A 24,931-nucleotide genomic window follows, 5' to 3' on the forward strand; every position below is an offset into this window, starting at 1 on the left:
GAGCAGGACCCTTTCTGTCCTGCTCACCGCTGTACACTAGCACCAACAATGCTGCCTGACACACAGGACAGACTCAGAACAGCAACCAAGAACCTGGAAAGTAACATTTCCTGGTGACAAGGGATGAAATGAAGCCCTTTAAAATAGCCCATGATGACTACATAGTACATCCTTAAATGTGTCACCTTCTAGTACTCATCTTATACAGATTTAACTTTATTTTGTTCTGTCCAAGTCTAACACAATTAAAAGAATATAACAAAACCCAGCACTCAACAATGTAAAATACACATTGTCCAGCATCCAATGACAAAACCAAGAAGGAAAATACAACACATAACCATGAGGGAAACCAATCAATAGAAACAGATCTTTTTTTTTTTTTTAAGTATTTATTTATTCATAGAGATGCAGAGAGAGAGAGAGAGAGAGAGAGAGAGAGAGGCAGAGACACAGGCAGAGGGAGAAGCAGGCTCCACGCAGAGAGCCCAACGCGGGACTCGATCCCGGGTCTCCAGGATCATGCCCTGGGCTGCAGGCGGCGCTAAACAGCTGTGCCACCGGGGCTGCCCAGAAACAGATCTTAAAATAACAAAAATGAAGCAACCAATGGATAAGAATCGGAAACTGGTGATTATAAACTCTATGTGTCAGAAAGTAGAGGAAAACATAAACACGAGAGGAGAGAAAGTGAAGATGTATAAACAGTAGCAAATGGAACTTCTAGGGATGAAAAATATATCTTACAGTAGAGTATTAAATCTGAAACAATAAAAAATTCAAATGTGAGGCACAGCAAGAAACAAGACAAAAAAATAAAGCATTTCTAAAAAGTCTAACATGTGGGTAATGGTGTCTCAGAAAAAAAGATTATATAAAGAAATAGTTAAAAATTTCCCATATTTGATGAGACTGTAACTCGAATATCTTAAAAACTCCTCTAAACCAAAGCACAATAAACAGAAAGCAACCACACCAAGACATATTAAAAAGGACTGAGAAGTAACAATGAAGTACAAATCTGAGAAGCAGGCAGAGGAAAACATCCCTTCTATGCACAGGAGCAGAGACAAGCATGACAACATGCTTTCAACAGAAACCGGGGAAGCCAGCAAAGAAATGACCAAAGAATTTTAAACAAAAATAACTTTTTAAGGGGTCCCTGGGTGGCGCAGCGGTTTGGCGCCTGCCTTTGGCCCAGGGCGCGATCCTGGAGACCCGGGATCGAATCCCACGTCGGGCTCCCGGTGCATGGAGCCTGCTTCTCCCTCCTCCTGTGTCTCTGCCTCTTTCTCTCTCTCTATGTCTATCATGAATAAATAAATAAATCTTTAAAAAAAAAATAACTTTTTAAAATGAAAGCAAAAGAAAAGCTCTCAAACAGAAGCTTCCCTGTACTATAAAAACTGTTACAAGCAGTCCTTGAGGCAGAAGAGGAATCAAAAACAAATGGAGCTACATGCAGGAGTGATGAGCACCAACCCAAAAAGTGGGGGGCAAGGACCTTGCTCATTTTAAAAGTCTTTAAAAAAGATAATTAACTATTTAAAGCAAAAATAAAAATGTATGGCAAAGTCTGTAATGTATATGAGAAAAACAGACAACTACCCAACTGGTGGAACTCAGAGTGCAATATTTTAAGGCCCTTAATACTACATATTAAGTATATAATATTCCTTGAAAGTAGAAGTTGCAAATTTGAAGATATGTATTGTGAATTCTAGAACCACTAAAAATAATGAAACAAAGTGAGATAGTTAATAAGCCAAGAGGAGGCAAAATAGAATAAAAAAATATTCAAGAGGCGCCTGGGTGGCTCAGTCATTAACTGACTCTTGATCTCAGCTCAGGTCCTGATCTCAGGATCGTGAGTTCAAGCCCCGTGTTGGGCTCCATGCTGGGTGTGGAGCCTACTTAAAAAAAAAAAAAAAAAAAAAAAAAAAGAAAAGAAAAAGAAAAAGAAAAAATTCACTTAATCCTAAGGAAAAGAAGGAAACAGTAGGAAAGAGTAGCAGACAACAACAGATGGGAAAATGAGAGGGAGGAGAAAAAAGCAAGATGGTAGATTTACATCCAAACACATCAATAATTATATTAAATGGAAATAGTTAAAATTTCCAATTGTTAGAAGAGATGGTCAGATTGGATTAAGAAGCAAGAGCCACCATGCTTTCTACGACGGATTATAAAGACTGTACAAATAGGTTAAAAATACAGGATTATAAAGACTGTACAAGTAGGTTAAAAATACAGGTTGGAAGATGAATTGTATGCAAATACTAACTTAAAAAGGCTGGATGGCTCTATGAGCGTCAGAGAAAGTTGGCTTCAGAACAAGGGATGTTAGCAGCAATTAAGGAGATAATCATGATGAAAATAAAATAAATATATAATAACAACATGATTGATTTAACAAGAAACAGTAACTGGTAAATATGTAAGCACTCTAAGAACAGAACTCAAAATACATGAAGCAGGAATTAAAAGGAGAAATATACACAAACCCATAGTTACATATGGAATTTCAACAGTCCTTTCAATTATTGAACTAGACAGAAACATCACAAAGGATGCAAAATATGTGAACATCACCATCAACCAGTTTGAAGTAACTAACATTCTCAGTACACTCTTCCCAACAACAGAATTCAAATTCTTTCCAATGAACACAGAACATTAAGCAAAACTGGCCATAAAACAAATCAACAGATTTCTAAAAATTAAATAATATATTAAGTATGTCCTCTGATTACAAAAGAATTAAGCTAATAATAACAAAAAGAGGGTCAAAAGGTACAAACTTACAGTTATAAAGTAAATAATTCATGGAAATATAATGTACAGCATGATGACTTTGGTTAATACTGTGTTGCAAACTTGAAAGTTGCTAAGAATAGATCTTAAAAGTCCTCATCACAAGGAGAAAAAACCTTTTTTTGTAACTGGTGACAGATGTTAATTGGAGATTATTTTGTAATATACACAAATATTAATCATTATGCTATATACTAAACCTATGTAATGTGTCAATTATATTTCAATTAGAAAAAGATATCTGGGGGGGGGCACCTGGGTGGCTCCGTGAAGCAGGTGAAGCATCTCCCTTTGGCTCCCAAGATACTGGGATCATGCTCAGCATGGGGCTCCTTGCTCAGCAGGAAGTCTGCTTCTCCCTCTCCCCACAGCTCGTGCATGCTCGCTCTCTCTCAAATAAATAAATTAAAATTAAAGTTTAAATAAAAAAAGAAAAATATCTGGAAAATATGCCAAAGTATTTAGAAATTAAAAAATACAATTCTAAATAATTCATGAGTCAAAGAATAAATCACAATAAGGGCAATCATAAAATATTTTTAACAAAATGAAAAACATATCAGAATTTGGAGGATGCAGCTGAAGACATGCTTAAATAGAATTTTATGAAATTAACTATGAAGTCGAAAGATAATAATAATAAACCTAAAGGCAAAAATTAATGAAACAGACAAATGAAAAATCAATTCAACTAAAATATGGTTCTTAGCTTAATAAAAATGATAGACCTATAGCCGGGGTTATTACCGGGGGGAGGAGGGGAAGATAAAACTCAACCAACTAATATCAGGAAAAAGTGGCAGGGGCATATCACTATAGATTCCATGGAAATTAAAAAGACAGGTATAGGAGAATATTTGGAACAACTTCATGCCAATATACTTGATACACAGAATGGGCAAATTTCTTTTTTCCCCAATTTCCTTGAGATATAACTGTCATACAGCATTATATAACTATATACAGGTATAGAGCATAATGACTTGACTTACATAAACTGTAAAATGACTATACAAATTTCTTTAAAGACAAAAATTAGTAAAACACACTGGAAGAGATAGATAGCCTTTACCAAATAAACTGAACTCATAGATGAAAACCATCCTAATAAGGCAACTCCAGGTCACTGGTGAATTTCACCAAACATTTAAGGTATAAATAATACCAACTCTCCACAAACTTCTCCAGAAAACTAAAGAGAAAATACTTCCTAGTTCATCCTACAAGGTATTATCTTGATACCAAAACCACACAAAGATATTGTGAGACAAGAAACTTAGGCTATTATCCATCGTGAATACAGATCAAATAGTCCTTAACAAAACCCCAGCAAAGCCAATATAGCAACCCATTGGAAAGATAATACATCATGATCAAGTGTGGATTATCACAGGAATGCATGGTCCATTCAACATCTCAAAAATTACCATAATTAATTTTGTTAACAAACTCAAAAAGAAAAACTCTGATCACCTCAAGAGATGTAGAAAAAGAATCTGCCAAGATTAAATAACCATTCACGATAACCCCCAGCAAACTAAAACTAGGAGAAGACCACCTGATGTACAAAATCCTACAGCTAACATCACACTTAATAGTGAAAGACTGTTTTCCCCCTAAGACTAGAAATAGGGAAAGATGTCTGCTCAGAACACTCATATTCAACATCATACCAGAGGTCCTAGCCAATGCAGTAAGACAAAGAGGAAAAAAAAAAAAAAAAAAAAAAGAGACATACAGATTGGAAAGGAAAAAATATATATATTATTTATATACATAAAATTATATTATTTGTAGATGATATATTTTCGTCTATGTAGAAAATCTTGAGGGGGATCATGGGTGGCTCAGTGGTTCAGCGCCTGCCTTCGGCCCAGGGCGTGATCCTGGAGTCCGGGGATCGAGTCCCACATCGGGCTCCCTGCATGGAGCCTGCTTCTCCCTCTGCCTGTGTCTCTACCTCTCTCTCTCTCTCTCTCTCTCTCTCTCTCTCTCTCTCTGTGTGTGCGTGTCTCTCATGAATAAATAAAATATTTAAAAAATTAAAAAAAAAAAGAAAATCTTGAGGAACCTACCAGATAACCAATAGAATTAATAAATGAGCTTTCAAAGGATATAGTCAATAAAAAACTCTGTATTTCTTTTTTTTAAATGCACTGTTGAAAAAAAGGCAAAATGAGAACCTCTACCTAGTTTCATGACTTACTGTAAAAAGCTTCAAGAATCAAGACTGTATGGCATTAGCAAAAGGATGAGGATATAGGTAAAGTGGAAGACAGAATCCAGAAGTAGACCCACACATAAAAACAAAAAACAAAACTGATTTTTTACAAAGATGCCAAGGTAATTTAACAAGGAAAAAAATAGTATTTTCAGCAAATAGTTCCCAAACAAGTAGATATCCACATACAAAAAGGGTAAACCTCAACCTTACTTATAAAAGATATAAAACTTCATCAAAATGGATCACAGAGCAACCATATGAGCTCAAAACACAAGACATCTAGAAAAAAAAAAAAAAACACAGGACAAAATTTATAACCTTGGGTAGCAAAGATTACTTACATGGAACACTAGAAACGTGAATCATTTAGAAATTGATCAAATTTTAGAATTTTGCTCTTCAAAGAAATGTTCTGTAATGAGAAGACAAGCCACACACCAGAAGAAAATATTTGAAAAACATATCTGATAAAAGGCTTATATTCAGAATATACTATAGAGATCTCACAATTCAATAATATTAAGACAACCTAGTTAAAAATAGGCAAAAGATTTGAACAGCCACTTCCCCAAAGTGATATAGGTGAAAAATGAACACATGAAAAGATGTCCAGCATGTCATTAAGAAAATGCCAGTCAAAATCACAAGATAGCACTATGAGCCACTAGAATGGCTACTATAAAGAATTAAGGACTGTTAATATGTCCAGCCTCAGTAAGGATACAGATTAATAGGAACCCTCATACATGCCTGGAAAATAGTATGAGCACTTTGAAAAATTCCAAGTCAGTTCCTTAAAATGTTAATCATACACTCAACCTATGACCTAGCAATTCCACTCCTAGGTATTTACCAGGGAAATAAACTGTACACACAAAGACTTGTACTCAAATGTCACTAGTAGTTTTATTGTTTGTTTTTTGAAAGTAGGCTCCACACTCAGTGGCGGAGCCATAAGCAAGGCTTAAACTCAGCACTCTGCGATCAAGACCAGAGTTGAAATCAAGAGTCAGATGTTGAACCCACTGAACCACCCAGGCGCCCCTGAAATGTTACTAGTAGCTTTATTGTTTTTTTTTTTCCACAGGCGCCCAGGGGGTTCCCACCTGCCCCGCCCCATGCCACACCGGGGATGCGGGGTGGCGGGGCCCGGGGCGGTGGAGTCTGGGGGAGAGGGGACTCTCCCCGCGGGCCCGACTGCCCCGACACAAGGCGGACGGGCGACCCCCAAAGGGTCTTTAAACCTCCGCGCCAGGATGCGCTAGGTACCTGGACTGAGGGTGGGGGACGGGCGAGGCGGGGTGGAGGAACGAGGCCACAGGCCACCGCCGCAGCCTGGACACCGATCCTTCCCCCCGCCGGCCGAGGCCGACACCGCCTGCAAGGGGCGCAAGCCCCTGGTAGCTTTATTGTTAATAGCCAAAACCAAAAACCACGAATGTCCTTCTATTGGTAAATGGATAAACAAATTGTGCTTCATGCATACAATGGAATACTACTCAGAAGTAAAAAAGAATTTCCTGTAGATGCATACAACAACACAGATGAATCTCAGAAGCATTATATTAAGCAAGAAAAGCCAGAGACCACCATTTGGATTATCTTTCTCTTTTTAAAAGTTTTTTATTTATTTATTCATAAGAGACACACAGAGAGACACAGGCAGAGGGAGAAGCAGGCTCCTTGTGGGGAGCCCGATGTGGGACTTGATCCCAAGACCCCGAGATCATGCCTTGAGCCAAAGACAGATGCTCAACCACTGAGCCACCCAGGTCCCCCTGGATTATCTTTCTATGTGGCTGATTCAAGTTCTGTATTCCCAATCTAACAGCTCTGAGCAGTGGTAACAAACCGTATCAGCAACCACTTTTACGATGTTCATTACAAAGGAATTTTATATGTTTATATTAGGAGCCAAGACCCAACAGGGCAAACATTCAAGATATGAACAAATATTAGCAAACTCTTAAATAACTGGTTTAAACTGAGACCGTATGCCTTGATAAGACCCGAGAGCACGGTAACTGTTGGGAGAACCTGGCTCCTTAGCATATAATGCAAGACTTACAATTCAATGATACATATCAGAACCAAGATACAACTGTTCATGCCCAGAATCAAAAGAAAGCCTTTAAAATGATCAAGCTTAAAAAAAAAAAAAATAAAAAAAAAATAAATAAATAATAAAATAAAATGATCAAGCTTGAAAACAGAAAAATAGAATTTTTTAAGTAGAATTTTTCTACTTAATTTGACAAGTAGTCCTCCTTGAGGCAGGATGCCCATGTGCTACAAAGACCCCTTCACAGAAAACAGTAATTCTCCCAAATACCATCTCTCACACCCTCACACCAGACTTTTTTTTTTTTTTTTTAACATTTATTTATTTATGAGAGAGAGAGAGGCAGAGAGGGAGAAGCAGGCTCCATGCCGGGAGACCGACGTGGGACTCGATCCTGGGACTCCAGGATCGCACCCTGGGCCAAAGGCAGGCACCAAACCGCTGAGCCACCCAGGGATCCCCCTCACACCAGACTTAAATTATTTTCATTACTTAAACATACACAAGTGTAAAATGCAATATAATTTATACTTTTTAAGCCTTTGTGTAATTATAAAAACCCAAGCTGGTCTACAACTTAAAATTTTAAAAACCAGAAATCATTATTCAAATTAACATTATTTTAAAGAGACAGATGAATGATTAACTGAACCCAAATTGCTAAATTCAACACAGGCTTGGTTCTGACTACTAAGTAGCAGGCTCTTCTGAGTTAGGCCTGTATCCCTGGAAATCTCTCTACAAAACATCTGGACCACCCCACCTCTTTGCCTGTCTCAATCTCTCCTGCACAGAGCAGGCCATAGCTTTGGAAGGTCTTTGCTTGGCCTCAGAGAAGAACCTAAGTATTAAGAGAACCTCTATTCTTTCCTCAGTGGCCTTGACAAGCAGGGCATCCAGGCTCAGCAGGTCACAGAAGGCAGGAGCAAAAACCCTCTGATAGGGCAGCCCAGGTGGCTCAGCGGTTTAGCACTGCCTTCAGCCCAGGGCGTGATCCTGGAGACGGGGGATCAAGTTCTACGTCAGGCTCCCTGCATGGAGCCTGCTTCTCCCTCTGCCCGTGTCTCTGCCTCTCTCTCTCTCTCCCTCTGTGTGTGTGACTCTCTCTCATGAATAAATAAATAAAATCTTAAAAAAAAAAAAACACTCTGATACACAGCAGGCCCTTTCCCATTACCAGAATACAAACAAAAATTGTTTTAACTGTCAGAAAATTCACTGAATTCCACAAAAATACATCCACAGCCTCCCAAGCTGTAAACGCTACTGTGTAGGATGAATACTTGTAAATGTTTTGAGGTCCTAAAATATTTATATCCTTTGGATATAAATTAAAGGTAGGCTCATTCCTTCATCCAAAAACCATCCATGTGGGGCCTATTCTGTGCCAGGCCTGTGTAGAAACATTGAGCTAGGTGAGACAGGAGCCAGGACAAAGCGGCTGTGGCTGAGGTGGATGCATGCATGTGTCAAGCGAAAGGGATGGTGCATGCCTGTGGGAGCGGGTATGGAGTGGTGGAGTCAAGCAGGCATCCTGGAGGCCTGGCTTCTACTGGGCCTGTGCAGCCACCCTTCCCCTTCCCAACCAGCCCTGCCTTTTTCTCCTGGTCCAACAAGCACATACATGCTGGGGATGCAGGGATGCTACTGAAGAGAAAGTGCTGGGTGCTGGGTAGGTCAGGGCCACGGCACAGCCATGTCTCCACCTCCAATAGGACCTCAGCTAGCTGTAGCCCAGACACCCTGACAGCTCACCACCCTTATTTCTCAAGGAGACCATCTGAAACCTTACCCACTCCCTGGTTCTTCCCAGTCCCATGAAATCCACTCTCCGTCTCAAAAAATTTTTTATAAAAGAGGGTGCCTGGGTGGCTCAGAGGTTGAGCATCTACCTTCGGCTTGGGTCATGATCCTAGGGTCCTGGGATCGAGTACCGCATCGGGCTCCCTATAAGGGAGCCTGCTTCTCCCTCTGCCTGTGTCTCTGTCTCTCATGAATAAATAAATTAAATATTTTAAAAATAAAAATAAAGTAAAAGGTGCATGGTCTTAAATGCCATCTTAAAAAAATTTATAAAAGAGATTTCTGGCAGCAATTTTCTTGACTTCCACAACCCCCACCCCACCTAACTTTTACACCTATGCAGCCTTGTCTGAGAATCCTGTCTCAACAGGCTGATTCTTCTTGAAAGAGACTCCAGCTCTCCTGTCCTGGTGGGACCTGATGGGCACTGCCGTTTCTCTCTACCTTACTCATTCCCACTCCCAAACAAATTCAAATTCTGCCTACCCACTGCTAAGTGTAGGCAAGAATATGGGTAACCACAACTCAAACACCACTGGCAGGGATATAAACGGGAACAACCACTTGGGAAATTGTTACTATCTTGTGTGAGCATTTGAGTAACCTACAACCCAGCCATTCTACCCCCTAAATAAGCACTCTGATAATTTTTTTTAAAAGATTTTATTTATTTATTCATGAGAGACACACACAGAGAGAAAGAGGCAGAGACACAGGCAGAAGGAGAAGTAGTAGGCTCCATGCAGGTAGACGCGACACTCGATCCCGGGTCTCTAGGATCACGCCCAGGGCCGAAGGCGGTGCTAAACTGCCGAGCCACAGGGGCTGCCCAAGCACTTTGATAATTAATTTTACGTGTCAACTTGACTGGGCTAAGAGATAACAGCGGTAAAATACTATTTCTGGGTGTTTTGTGAGGATGTCTCTGGAAGAGATGAGCATTTGAACCCAAAATCTGAATGAAGATGATCTCCTCCACTGTTGAGGGTGGGCATTACCCATTCCACTGAGGGTCTTAAAAGAACAAAAAAGGAAGTGCTTGGGGCGCCTGGGTGGCTCAGTAGGTGAAACATCTACCTTTAATGCAGGTCATGATCCCAGTGAGTCCCTGAATCGAGCCCTGTGTCAGGCTCCCTGCCCCGTGGGGAGTCTGCTTCTCCTTCTGCTCTCCCTGCCCCCCTGCTCATGTTCTCCCTCAAATAAATAAATAAAAGCTTTAAAAAAAAAAAGAAGAAGAAGATGACGACGACGGGTTGATTCACTATCCCTGCTTCAGCTGAGACATCCACCTCCTGCTCTCAGACATTAGCACTCCTAGTTCTCAGGCCTTTGGACTCAGAGTGAATGACACCCCCAGCTTCCTGGGTCTCCAGCTTACAGATCACAGGTTGTGGGACTTCCCAGCCTCCAAGACAACATGAGCTAATCTCTGTAATAAATCTCCTTCCTTCCTTCCTTCCTTCCTCTTTCTCTCTTCTTTATCTATTTACCTACTTACCTACCTATCGATCTACCTCTCTCTGCCTCTCCCCATTGGTTCTGTTTCTCTAGAGAATCCTGACCAAGACACACTCTAACAAAACTCTTACAAATGAATACCTGGAGAGAGGTATACAAATGCCCTGACAGCATTTTTAAAAATCACTAATCATTGTTTAAAAAAAAAAAAAGTAAAACTTTGTATCTTTCAACAAAATTAGTGATGAATAAATTATATACAGTAACATAGTGAATTATATACAAATCATGGATGAATGAGTGAAAATGAGCAAGTGAAGCTACCCAGACAACATGAGGAATCTTTTTTTCCCCAAGATATCTGTTTGTTTGTTTGTTTGTTTGTTTGTTTGAGAGAGAGGCAGAGATAGCAAGAGAGCACAAACAGGTAGGAGAGGGAGAAGCAGGTTCCTCCCTGAGCTGGGACTTGATGCAAGACTCCATCCCAGAACCCTGGGATCATGACCTGAGCCAAAGGCAAGACACTCAACCTACTGAGCCACCCAGGCATCCCAGCATGAGAAATCTTATAAACAAAGACGAATTAGATAACAGAAGCATACACCACTTTCATCAAGATCAGAAACAAACAAAATTAAACAACTTATTATTTAGAGATACACATAAAGGCAATAAAGTTTTATTTTAATTATTTTTATATTTTTTAAAGATTTTATTTATTTATTCGTGACAGACACACACAGAGAGAGAAAGAGAGAGAGGCAGAGACACAGGCAGAGGGAGAAGCAGGGTTCATGCAGGGAGCCCGATGTGGGACTCAATCCCGGGTCTCCAGGATCACACCCCGGGCTGAAGGCAGCGCTAAACTGCTGGGCCACCGGGGCTGCCTGGCAATAAAGTTTTAAAGGAATTTTAAAATATGGAAAGGATAACTATAAAATTCAAGGACAGCAGCGACCTCAGAAAGGGGAGGAGGAAACACAGGGGAGGGGACACAGAAAGGCACCCGAGTATCAGGAATGGCCTGGGTATGATGCTGGCCGGTGTCACTTTACTGTCTTCACAACGTGCTTATTATACATGTATTTATATATAGCTTTCTCAAATATTACATAATAAAAAATAAAATTTAAGTCAGGGAACATCTTCCTACCAGCAGCTCTTCCCTTCCACAGTTTGATGCCAGTCCCCCTCCAACCCCCTATTCTAGTTTGTCCTCCCTGCCTTCACAGTCAAGCATCTTGAAAATCAGCACCTCAAACTGACTTTCTCAGTTTCACCAATAATTTACTCTTCATGCAGCTCAGTCTGGCTTTTGCTCCCACACTTCCACTATGAGTCTAGCAAAGGTCAGATACAATCTCTTTGTTGCCACGTTCAACACTTCATATCTTTTCTTGGTTAACATTTTAATGTCTATTGGGAGGACAGTTGGGAAACAGCCGTCCACAGGTCTCCCAAGCCAACTCTCAGTCTTGCTGGATGTGCCAAGGCTGTAAGGCTCTGCCTATTCTCCCCTGTGCCCTCCCAACCCTGGGCTGGTTCTCAGAGTTAATGCAGCAGATGATCTTGAGACAAAGTGCAAGCAGATGTCCCCCTCAGTGCTCCTGAACCCCAACACAAAGTCACCGTACCCGCAGCATGTATGCAGGCCTCCCCACTTCACAGACAGGTGTTTGGGGAGGGAAAGGGAACAAGCGGAGCAGACATGCTCATGCTCATGACAGCTGCTGCGCTATGAGCAATAAAGTCCTCTGTCTCTGACGCAGGAGTCTCATGTCCTGCCAGCACCCATGAAATAGTAACAAGGTACTTTAATACCTTCAAGTAGGGCAAAAAAATCCAATCCTAGGCCCAACAGCTACTAACCACACCATCCTTTAAATGATTACTGTCACTTAGCTCTGCTTATCACACTTTCTTGTTTTTCTATTTCTCTGATGTCTGCTTTTCACTCATCTCTGTCTCAAATGTCAGATGTTCTCCAGAACTGCCTCCTTCATATTCTACTTCCCACTCTACCCGAAGCCTCAGGTGTTGTGCCAGTGACCAAGGTTGAGACAGAGAGTAAAAGTCATCTGTGCAGAGTCTTTTAGTGAGTGCTACAGGACTATCCAGCAATACAAACAACATCTGAGCGACCAACTGACTGTAACTTGAAATTGCAACTCTTTAAAAAAACAAAAAATTAAAATTCCACTTCAATTAAGAAAAGTAAGGTCCAAGACCTATTTGAATCATAAACTAAGGGTTTGCAATGTCCTTTCAATTAAAAATTTAAAAAGAGAGAGTGGGGCTGCCTGGGTGGTACAGTTGGTTAAGCGTCCAACTCTTGATTTTTAACTCAGGTCCAACTCCTGGGGTTGGGAGATGGAACCCCATGTCAGGCTCTGTGGTCAGTGCAGAGTCTGCTTTGGCTTCTCTCTCTCCCCCTCTGCTCCTCCCCTCCACATGCGTTGTACATAAGCTCATTCTTTCTTATAAATAAATAAATCTTTAAAAACAAATTAAATAAACAAAAAATAAAAAGTGAATACATCTGTACCAATAAAGTTAGAAGAGGAAGAATAGAGAAAGTATCATTTAAAATAGATAAAAGTCAAATACCAATGGGTCAATCTTCTTTTTAAAAGATTTATTTATTTGAGGGGAGGGTAAGAGTCAGTGGGAGAGGGTAAATCTCAAGCAGACTCTGCACTGAGCATACAGCCCAATGTAGGGCTCGATCCCACGACCCTGAGATCATGACCTGAGACAAACCAAGAGTCAGAAGTTTAACCAACTACGTGATCCAGGTGCCATCCCCCTATTTTTTAAAGGAGCAATACATGACACTGAAAAATACAGAATACTTAGAAAAAGACTCTCTACTCAAAAGGATTATTAGATTTTTTTAAATGATTTATTTATTTGAGAGAGAGAGAGAGAATCCCCAAGCAGGCTTAGCGCTGACTGCAGAGACTGACCCCACAACCCATGAGATCACAACCTGAGTCAAAACCAAGAGTCAGACACTCAACCGACTAAGCCCCCCAGGTGTCCCATGTATTAGATTATTAATAGTATTAGAAAGAAGTTAATTCTCCTCCTACTGATTTACAGACTCCATGTAATCCCAGTCAAATCCTAACAGGGTTGTTCTATATATTTTGGGTTTGTATGTATAAACTCACAAGATAATTTTCAGTTGTACAGAAATGCAAAGAATGAAGACTAAGTAAGACATGTTTAAAGAGTACAGAGTTAAGAGTACTTTTTCTCTGAAAATGAGATTTATTACAAAGCTACAGTAATTAAGACAACATGCTGTTAGTACAAGGACAAACAAAGCAAGGAAACAAAACACAGAGCCCAGAAATACATCCACACATATACAGATGCTTGATCTGTAACAAAGGTGGTGCTAAAAAGTGGGGCAAGGAGGAGGGGGGCAGGGAACAGTCATTTCAACAAACACTGCTAAGGAACTGGATTTCCACACGGAAATAAATTTAACTAGATCTTTATCTCACACCATATAAAAATTTAATTTCAATTCCATGAGGGCTGCAGGTCTAAATATGAAAGGCAAAACAATAAAAATATAGGACTGTGCTGTTTACTATGCTAGCCAAGTTATACGTGGCTACTGAGCCTGTGAGATGTGAGCATCCTAAGTGATGCACACTGTATGAGTAAAATATACAAACAACTCTGAATATTTAATACAAAACAAACTGAAAATAACATAACATTTTTTATATTGAGTACTGGTTGAAATGATAGTTTGGATACACTGAGGGAAAAATAGATTGTCATATCACCTATTTCATTTTAGTTTTTGATATGTGGCTACTAAAATATATTATTCACATGGTGGCTTGCATTTGTCATTCACTTATTTCTTTGGACAGTACTTATAGAAAAAGAAAATACACTCTAAAGAATATGCTGGGGCAGCCCAGGTGGCTCAGCGGTTTAGTGCCACCTTCAGCCCAGGGCCTGATCCTGGAGACCCAGGATTGAGTCCCACGTCGGGCTCCCTGCATGGAGTCTGCTTCTCCCTCTGCCTGTGTCTCTGCCTCTCTCTCTCTGTGTGTCTCTCATGAATAAATAAAAAAATATTAAAAAAATAAATAAAGAATATGTTTACTGTGTCATGATAGGAAAAATCTGTAATAAACAGAACTAAATAAAGTGGCAACTACTTAGGAAAAATTTGAGAAATCTGACTAGATTAAAAATGAATTTGTGTTTGGGGTGCCTGGATGGCAAAGTCAGTGAAGTGTCCAACTCTTGATTTTGGCGCAGGTCATGATCTTGAGATTGTGAGATTGAGTGCTGTGTCAGGCTCCACACTCAGTGCAGAAGTTCCTTGAGACCCTCTTTCCCTTTCTCCTTGCCCTCTCATGTTCTCTCTCTCTAATAAAATATTTTTAAAAAATGGATTTGTAGTCATCAAAAGACACTATAAACAGTTAAAAGAGAAGCAAAAAAGAGGCAGCTGGTCTCTGCAATGCGTAAAACCAGCAAAGGGGTCATGTTCAGTAAAACATAAAGAAGTCCCATAGGTCTGAAGGAAAAAGACAAATACAGTCACCCATCTTATCAACAAGGGATATGTTACGTGACCCCAGGTGGATGCCTAAACCCATGAATCTATCATACCCTACCTATACTATGTTTTTTCCTATACTTACATACCTACGATAAAGTTTAATTTACAAATTAGGCACAACAAGAGATTAACAATAGTTACAATAATAATATTAATATGTAATAATAAACTAGAACAGTGTAGTAATACATTGTAATAAAAGTTGTGTGAATGTGGTCTCTGTCTCTCTCTCTCAAAATTTCTTGCACCCATGTCCTGCACTCACTCTTTTCATGCAATGATGTGAGATGATAAAGTGCCCACATGAAGAAATGGAGGAGAGAAGTGAGATGGGTGCTGTGACCTAGTGTCAGGCTACCACTACCCTTCTGACCACACATCAGGAGGAGGATCACTTGCTTCTGGATTGGCTGACTGTGGGATCTGAGACCATGGAAAGGGGAATGGCAGATGGGGGACCACTGTACTCGAGAGAACAGCGGCTCTCCAAACATGGTCCGTGGACCCATGGCAGTCCCCAACACCCTTTCAGCAAGTATACTAGTCAAAATTATTTTCACATTAACATCTAGATGTTATTTGCCTTTTCCCTGTGTTGACTGGTGGTGCAGAAGCAATGACAGGTTTAGCAGCCAGCGCTTTGGTGAGAATGAAAAGTTGCCCAACGAAGTGTGCCAGTAACCACTGCTCTTCCACCTTCCATACACTTAGTTTAAAAAAGAGGAGTTCCTTGGCCAGTCCTGGTGGCTGAAATCAAGAGTCAGATGTGTAACCAACTGAACTACACATGTGCCCCACAAATATAATTTATATTGAATAATGAACGGTGTCAGTATCGGAAAGAATCTGCCCAACTCAGTAAACCATTATTATACAAATGTATGCTGTTACAAAATCACCAATGGGTAAGGTATCCTTCAGAATTCAAGAAAGACAATGTATTTTAATTTAACCACACAGGAAAAATTCACTGACACTGTTTCATACTCTACACCGCCACCAACCATTAAGAAACTATTACTTGTCATAGTTTGGAGCAGTATCAAAAACTAATATCCACAATTATCTGAAAAAGCTCTCATATTACTTTCCTCATAATGCTTCAATCAAAACCACCTATAACACACTGAATACAGAAGCAGATATGAGAATCTAGCTGTCTAATATTGTCCAAACACTAACATTGTTTATAAAACAATGCTACTTTACTCATGAAATTGTTTTTGTTTTGGAAAATAGTTTTCATTTAAAAATATGCTATTGGGGGATCCCTGGGTGGCTCAGTGGTTTAGCATCTGCCTTTGGCCCAGGGCACGATCCTGGAGTCCCGGGATCAAGTCCCGCGTCGGGCTCCCGGCATGGAGCCTGCTTCTCCCTCTGCCTGTGTCTCTGCCTTTCTCTCTCTCTCTATCACGAATGAATAAATAAAAAATCTTTAAAAAAATATGCTGTTGATCTTAACTTGTAATCAGTTAATTATATAAATCTCTATGACTCAATAATTCCTTTCCCACATGTACACACAATAGAATGTATGAACATGTGTTCCAAGAGCATCAATCATAATAGCAAAATTTGGAAACAACCAACACATAGTATATTCAAAAGGGCAGATAGTATATAGTAATGAAAATGAAAAAAAACCCTGTAACATTGAGGAATCTCAAATATAATGATGAACAAAATAAATCAGGCACAAAATAATGTATACTGTATATTGTTTCTATGAAATTCAAAACAAGAGACTGGATGACTGTTTAGGAGCAGAGGCATACAGGTGCCACGATTGATAGAGAAGAGCAGGAAGACTGAGTGCCAGGAACATCAGGACAGTGTCAACTCCAAGAAGGCAGAGATTCAAGTGGCACAGAGGGGATGTGAGCTAAGGTTGATGCTTGAGTCATAACCTGCATGGTGGCAGAAATAAACCCTGATTGCTGAGTGACAGAGTAATTTCACCACTAAGGAGACTCTCCAACAAAACCAAATCAAGTCTACCTTTATGCCGACTACACAAGACCACCTAAAACACACCAACACCAAGAGACGGAAAATGACAGTACATGAAAGGAGGGGAGAAGGGGAGGGAGCTCATGTAGCTCTGCAAACTGCAGTCCTTTAGGAGAAACCACACATGGCTTCAGTGAATAAAAGAACTATAATACAACAGGATTTAGTCATTTTAACATGTATTCACCACCAGAGCTTTAAAATGTAGAGCAGAAATGAAAATATTTATAAGGAAAAAAGGACAACTATACATGCAGAGTAGGAGAGTTCAACTAATCTTACTCAGAAACTGACAGATTAAGCACACAAAAAACTTAGTAAAAACATAGAAGAAAGTGTAATTAACAAGAGGTTGACCTAACCGGGGAATAGAGTCCTCTCAATCCTGGGAATACATTTTCAAGTACACGTGGAACACTCAGAAAAAGTTAACCATGTATTAGTGTAACTGACCAGAGAGCAATCACTCTAATAGAGACTATGATATCCAACAGCATGAAATTAAAAGTCAATGATTAAAAGTAACCCAAAAGATCTGTTTGCGTATTTACAAATACTTCTCAACAATTCATGGTTGAAAACAGAAATAATGAAAACTGGATAATACTTAAAATTGAGCCAATGTAACTAACATTTCAAAATCTAGTATAGCAATTAGAGGTTTCCAGTGCCTATCAGAGAAGAATGATAAAAACGGTGGGTGAAAACTCAGGAAGGCAAAAGAGCTACCATAAAGAAGAAAAAAACCAGATTTGTAGTCATGAGCAACAGGAACTCCATGACAATATCTGGTGGCTCCTGGCCTGGAAGCCAGAAAGTGGGACAAGACTGTCCCCCTGCCTGCCCTAGGCAGGCTCAGGTTCCCACAAGATTTCTCACAAGGTGACATCTGCAAGGAATGCAACTCCCAGAAGCAGTTGGTACCATAGCACAGGCACCCTGGATACCTTTATCAAGAACCCTCAGAAGAGGCTTGGAAATGGACAGCACCCTCCATCAACGTGCACCTCACCTTGCCATGGTATCCATGCCCTTCTTCCAAGGAGAAGAAAGTAAGAGAACCCCATGCCTCTACTTACTGACAGGTGTGTACAATGTAGGACACTGTGGTGTTTGTCATCACTACCTTTCAATACTCAGAACAGAATATATCTGGAGGAAAAGACAAGAACCTGCCCACACTGGAAGCCTCTGCAAGACACAGGGGGACTGGTTGGCACTACTTTTGGCTGTGCTCCCAAAGTCTCACCACACTTGCCACAGCACTGACTAATCAAGTCTATACACACACAGCAGTAATTAATGAAAACAGAAAGGAGATTTTTTTTTAAGTTAAAAAGTTCTTTGAAAAGACAAAACAGACAGACTTCTAGCACGACTCGTTCAAAAAAGAAAGAGCACAAATATAAGGATAAAGATTTGTATGTGTAAGTACGATAAGTTATGAACACATGGCCTCTACACGATTTTGTACCAGGAACTCTTAATTTCTCAGAATGTAATGCATCAAAACTAACTGGAAAAGAAATGGAAAATCTCTTACCACAAAGGAAACTGAACCAGGAGTTTATTATTTTCCCAGAGATGTGCACAGCTGCAACGGGAGTAGGAGTGAGAGTGATGGTTGTGAGGGACCACGAGGTCAGAGGCGGGTTATTGGAAAAATAGACAATTCTAGAGCATCTGTACTTTTCTGGGCATGAGGCAGGACAGAAGAAAAGACCTGTGGCGCCCAAGAAGAAAAGACTCACCAGAACAACAAAGTCCTGGAGAAGACGAAAGGGGAGAGGCACCTGAAAGCCTCAGGGAGGGCGGGCCTCCCCCAACTGTGGGGTGGCAGATGAGCCAGGGCCCGAGTGTCCCTGGAGTGTGAGGTCAGCTGCTGAGCTGAGCAAGGCAAAGAGGTTGTGGGAGTTTGGGAAGAAAGGAGAGGAAAGGTTCACACCCTTCTGCGGTCAGGTACAAAGCCAGAGCAACATGCCAGATGCCTGTCCACAGCCCGGAACCACGATGTCAATGGGCAGCAGGGAGCAGAGGCCTGCAGCTTTCTCCAGCAACACTCTACCAGGTGGAGGGAGGGGTAGTGCTGAGCCAGTGAGCCAGGTCTTAGGCAAAAGACTCATGGGGTTTAGCAAGCAAGTGATGGCAATGCTGAGTCATGGACTCTGGCTGCTGGAGAATGGAGCAGTAAGAGGGACCTGCCAGTGTGAAAGGGATGAGGATGTCTGGAGGGAAGACTTCCTGAGTGTCCAGGCACGACAAGGTCTGGGAATGGAGGGAGTCTATAACATGGAACTGTAAAGGCAGGGTGCCGGGGCATCCAGGATAATCTTCCACATCAGAGAAGGCCTGATCCTGCTCTGGGAGGAAGCAGCTTTGCTGCAGTGGTGGCAAGCGCCCTTCACCTGAGGCACAGGCCTGATCCACTGACAGGAGGGCATCTAGCTTTCCACCATGGGAGACAGATACAGGTCAGCCATTCCAGGGAGGCTCTGGGGGTGTATCCCACCCAAAACTTCTAGAGATACTGGCAGACTCTGGCTTCTATCACAAGGGGACAGGATCACCAGCAGAGCTGCACTGGAGCCCCAGGCACAGGGAAGATACCAGGGTGGGAGTCTCGTGCTGAAGGGGAGGTTAAGGGTGGCCCACTGCCACACAGAGGGGGCTGGAACATGAAGGGAGACCCCTCCCCAGCCCACATATGCTGCTACAGAAATGAGTGTGTGAAGGCAACAGGAGCAAAGCCAGGCCAGCTGAAGCGCTGACCAGACTGCCCCAGCTCCCAGGTATGCATGAGGGTGACTGCCGAGTAAGGCCCCCCTCAGCCCTGTGGTCTTTTCCTTTTTTTTTTTTTTTTTAATTTTTTAATTTATTTGTGATAGCCACACAGAGAGAGAGAGAGAGAGAGAGAGAGAGGCAGAGACACAGGCAGAGGGAGAAGCAGGCTCCATGCACTGGGAGCCCGACGTGGGATTCAATCCCGGGTCTCCAGGATCATGCCCCGGGCCAAAGGCAGGCGTCAAACCGCTGTGCCACCCAGGGATCCCCCTGCGGTCTTTTCCATGTCCTGCCTGGCATCCCACCTAATAGTTTGAGAGACACAGAAAGCAAGAACCAACAACACTTAAGAAAGAAATAATACTAAATTCTACACAAACTCTTCCAGAAAAAAAGATGAAGCAGGAACGCATCTCAACTCATCTTATGAGGCCTTGAAAGACATTAAAGACAAGACTTCAGGCAAACATCCTTCATGAGCACAGACAAAAAGTCCTTAACCAACAAAAGCAAATCATTCCAGCAACATGCAGAACAAATGTCTAGAGAAGGACCTCTACAAGCTTCGCATAGCTTTATGCAAAATAGTCAGAATTTGGAAACAGCTCAAACACCCATCAGTGGTGAATGGATAAACAAAGCGTGGTGCATCTCTACAACCTCTCCAGCAACAGAGCAAACTACTGCTGCATGGCTCTCCAAAGCATTATGACTAGTGGAAGGAGTCTATGTGACATTTAGAAAAGCAAAACCAGAGGCAGAAATCAAGTCAACGGTTACAAGGGACCGGGGGAAGGGCATGCCTCCCAATGTGACCAGGGGGAACTTTTGGGGCGACGGAAATGTTCTACATCTTAACTGCAGTCATGGTAGTTACGTAACTATATAAATGTGTCAAAATTCACTGAAATATATACACAATTTAAAAGAATTTTACTAGATGTAAATTATACCTCATATTTTTAAAAAGGCCAGCAATCTTAGCTGACTTGAACAAAGACAACAACCTCACAAAAGTAGCAGAAGAACAAAGTCTACAAACATAGGCCAGCATTTCCTCTGTGGTGGCCAGCGTCACTTTTTTTTTTTTAAAGATTTTATTTATTTATTAATGAGAGACACAGATAGAGAGAGAGGCAGAGACATAGGCAGAGGGAGAAGCAGGCTCCATGCAGGGACCCCGATGTGGGACTCTATCCCGGGACTCCAGGATCATGCCCTGGGCTGAAGGCAGGCGCCAAACTGCTAAGCCATCCAGGGATCCCCTCACATTTGATGAGAAAAAGCCTCCTCTGACGATTCATTATCCAGGACAAATGGAGTTAGGGAATGAGGCCACCCCTGCATCAGGGCAACTTCTGGGAAATCACTGCTATTTCTACTTGTCTCCCAGACCAGCCTGAACAACAGCCACCCATCTTCCAAACGCACAGTTGGGCTCAAACAGAGGAGCAGACCCAGGCAGAGAAGCCAAGACTGGAAGTTCAGGGAGCACAGGCAGTGCTTCCAGCCAGGGCAGGGGACAGCAACAGGGGACAGAGCAAGGGCCACACACATTAAAAGGACACAGAAAGGAAACAAAGTAAAACAATAAAATGATGAAAGCAAGAGGATTGGATGGTTTTTACCACTTTATCCACTTAAGATCGACTATGCCATCTTTTTAATCCTACTGAGGGGGTTCCACCATTTATTCACTTCCATGCTCATTCATTCACTAATTCAAATATTTGGGTTTCTTAAAATATGCCAGGCTAGGCACTGTTCCTGCTTAGAAAATGCACAAAAACAGCCACCCCTGTGGAACGTCGATTCCGGTGAAGGAGCTAAGCAAGACGAAGAAGCTGAATGTGCTGTATATCAGAAAGAGGCGCAGCAGAGAACACACAGGAGAAGGGAGCAAGTAAGAGGAGGTGGGGTGAGACATAAATTTTTATTCCAATGAATGATGAGATCTTGAGTGCAGACACTGGCATGTGTTTGGAGGCATCACCTTCATGGAAACCCTAGGACAGAAGTCACTGGCATAGAGGTAGTCAGGAATGAGGCCATGAGACCAGAGACAAAGGAGACTCACAATGACTATTCACCACAGCGGCACACTTGCCCTGGACAGCAGTCCCTGGGTGCAGCAGAGAATAGAGCACGGTGGTGGTGGCCTCATGTAGGGAGGTATCTGAAGACAAAAGCTCAGGAAACTGGTAGCTGCTCAGAGGCAAAAATAAAAGGAACAGAAAAGCCCTACAGGGGATCCCTGGGTGGCTCAGCGGTTTAGCAACTGCCTTTGGCCCAGGGCGCGAACCTGGAGTCCTGGGATCAAGTCCCGCATCGGGCTCCCGGCATGGAGCCTGCTTCTCCCTCTGCCTGTGTCTCTGCCTCTCTCTCTCTCTCTCTCTCTCTCTCTCCCTGTCTATCATGAATAAATAAATAAATATTAAAAAAAAAAAAAAAAAAGAAAAGCCCTACAATGTGGGACCTTACCTGGTTGCAAAAGCCAAGTACTTCCTTCTAGAACCCAAATAGCAGACTAAGGCTGAGGTCTTCCCATGTATGCCTGAAGGCCTCAGAATGCCTCCATTTCACTGAGGCAAGAAATGAGGAAAAAACAGGGTGGGGAAACCCAACCTGAGAACTGCATCTGGGAAAACATTTCAGGTGAGTTACTAGCACATGGAACCAGCCAGAACCAAATGCTCTAAGAGTCTCTGAGCTTTCCAGAAAAATGGCACTGCCATCCTGAGGACAGACTTAAAAAAGCCAAAACACATCCTTTGGGCCCCCTGAGCTCGCTGACCAAGTTATGAGACCAGGGAGGGCAGGTCCCCTACTACCCACTGCAGGTGTGTTACAGAAGACCAGGACAAAAACCCCAGAGGGTGGAACAACGGACCGGAAGATGGCGCAAGAGGGGTTTCCTTCCAAAAAGCTAACCCAAATTCATGATTTCACTGCCCAATCAATCAGCTCTGTAATCCACAGGGTAAGGAAGCTGACAAGCCCATGTGTTCTGTGCCAGGCACTCACCGACGGCTGATCAAGGCTGCTGGGCCTCTCCTCCTTCTCCACAGCCCGCCGGCAGTCTGGGCACACCCACAGTGGCAGGTGCAGCACGCTGTTGCCCTTGGGAGCCATGGAGAGGGCCAATTTGCTTGCAGTCTTAATTCCACTCTCTAAGAACGAAGAGTCTTTCCGCTCACTTCTGCACAGAAGGCAATAATCCCCAGCGGGGTAGGGTGGTGTTCTATGATTCATGCCAAAATTAAAAGGAGTCTGGAATAGAAAAAGAAAATTCTACTTTCAAAACATGATCCACAAAGCCAAGATCATTTAAAAATACAATATAGTTTTAAATGATAATGTACATGTATGTTTACATAAGCATCAAATAGGGAATTTGTTAAATAAAATTCTATCTAGTGAACTAGAAACTCATAATACTCCAAATAAAGAGAAGGACCATAAAGAACATCTTAGTAGGAGTAAGAAAACTGCCCAGCAGAGTTTAAAGCCACTCTTCCAGAGGTGTGTGCATACGAGGGGTCACACCCAAGGCATTAATTCCAGCCTAGGTGTGTGTACAAACCCCCAACCATGTCAGAGGGGAGGGGAGTGTTCTAGTTCTAGAGGCAAGATCAGCATTAGAGAAGTCTGGCGGCACCACACATCCAAGACCCAGCTTCCCTTCTGGCTCAGCATCAGTGCTGCTCAGTTCATCTCTAGTTACTCAATTTCAATGTCTGCTTTTTTAAATAGGTAAGAGGCAAGATCCCTGCCCTAGATTCTCTTCAAAAGATTTTCCATCACCCATCAGAAAAGGAAAATTAGCTTCAAGAACACACAAACGGGTCCCACATATTTAAAACACGCCTAAAGTAGTAAGGTTAGCAAGCAGGGGCCAAGACTTTAATCCAAATCAATGTGAGCCCAAGATGTGTCATCTGCAGAGAGGAACCATCCTGCAAATTCTCAAGAGGGGTTCAAGAGAGGCAGACCTGGGCAGTACATGAGCAGGGAAGCCAGGCATGACCTTCCAGAGTCAGGCACAGCTCTGCCACGGTTCCAAGCCAAAGCACATGTGGGATCAAGGCTACAGAAATCCCCCCAGGCCTCCAATGCTGTCCTCTGCCACAGGACACGTGGCACAAGGGAGTGTAAAGAGGACCAGGACGGATGCCAAGGTTATTCATGCTGGAACCTCAAGGTATTTTACCAAGTCTCCAGTTCTACCCAGAAGCTCCTCCAGTACACCTTACCCAGGCCTGCCCAGCCAGCAGCCCAGCTCTTCCCTCAGCCCTCGGCGCTCTCCCTGTTCTCCTGTTCGAAGGCTCTGTTCTCCTGCTCCAAGGCTCACATAGGTCTTTGGTTGTGCTTGTTCGCTGGACTACAAGTGTGCATTTACACAACCGGCTCCACAGGCTCCACCTCTAAAACCCAGGATGGCTGGCAGGTGACCAGGTACTTACACAGGGGGTGGGTAGGGGATGCCAGGGTGAAAGATGAATGAATGATGAAAGGAGTGAATAACAGCACCACTAAGACTTGCACATATATTCTTACCTGCTTTATAATCCAGTGACCAAAACTACTTAAACCTGTCACATCTGCAGGTTCCATGGTTTTAACCAGACCCCACTCAGCAATCACTTGAATGTGTGGGTTGTGCATCAAGGGAAGAGTACTATATCCCAGTGAGTGGTATTCCAGAAAACTCCAGACTGCTCCTCAAACCACAGAATACCATGGGAGGAGATGTCTTTCTCTGTCCCAACAAATCCAGATGTAGAAAATAAGACAATTTCAAAAACCACACTGATTTAACCCTATGTAAAACCATCTCTTGTCCCTAGGCCTATAAAAAAACAACCCATCATCAATAGAACAGCCACAGCCTTCAGATCTTTCTAGGCCATCTTTTTACTCAGAGAAGGAGCTGCTGGGCTTCAAGGTTACAAAGTCCCCAAGCCAGAGATTAGAAGAGCCAGAGCTGACCTGAGGGTAACCAGTTCTGCTCCAGATCATCTGCTCATCTGCATAACGGGCAGTCTGTCCATCCAGTATTTACTGGGAGCCACCATGTGCCAAGGCACCCATCCAGGCACTGAGCACACAGCAATAACTAAAACAAAGTCCCTGCCCATGGGGAGCTAATATCCTTGCAAAAGATAAGACTACATATGACACA

General features: G+C 42.2%; 1 protein-coding gene across 5 annotated transcripts in view; it reads right to left on the reverse strand.

Annotated features, from left to right (window-relative positions):
• The window catches only part of FAM193A (family with sequence similarity 193 member A), a 165,302-nt gene that overhangs the window by 76,785 nt on the left and 63,586 nt on the right, over window positions 1-24,931 (reverse strand). For all 5 annotated transcript variants that reach the window (XM_038533228.1, XM_038533229.1, XM_038533226.1 and 2 more), the window contains one exon: window positions 22,774-23,019. In XM_038533228.1, coding sequence (XP_038389156.1) covers window positions 22,774-23,001 — 228 coding nt within the window. In that variant the 5' untranslated portion in view covers window positions 23,002-23,019. Of the gene's footprint in view, window positions 1-22,773; window positions 23,020-24,931 lie in introns of those variants that run through there.

This window comes from Canis lupus, chromosome 3, assembly GCF_011100685.1.
Source record: "Canis lupus familiaris isolate Mischka breed German Shepherd chromosome 3, alternate assembly UU_Cfam_GSD_1.0, whole genome shotgun sequence".
NCBI classification, from domain to species: domain Eukaryota; kingdom Metazoa; phylum Chordata; class Mammalia; order Carnivora; family Canidae; genus Canis; species Canis lupus.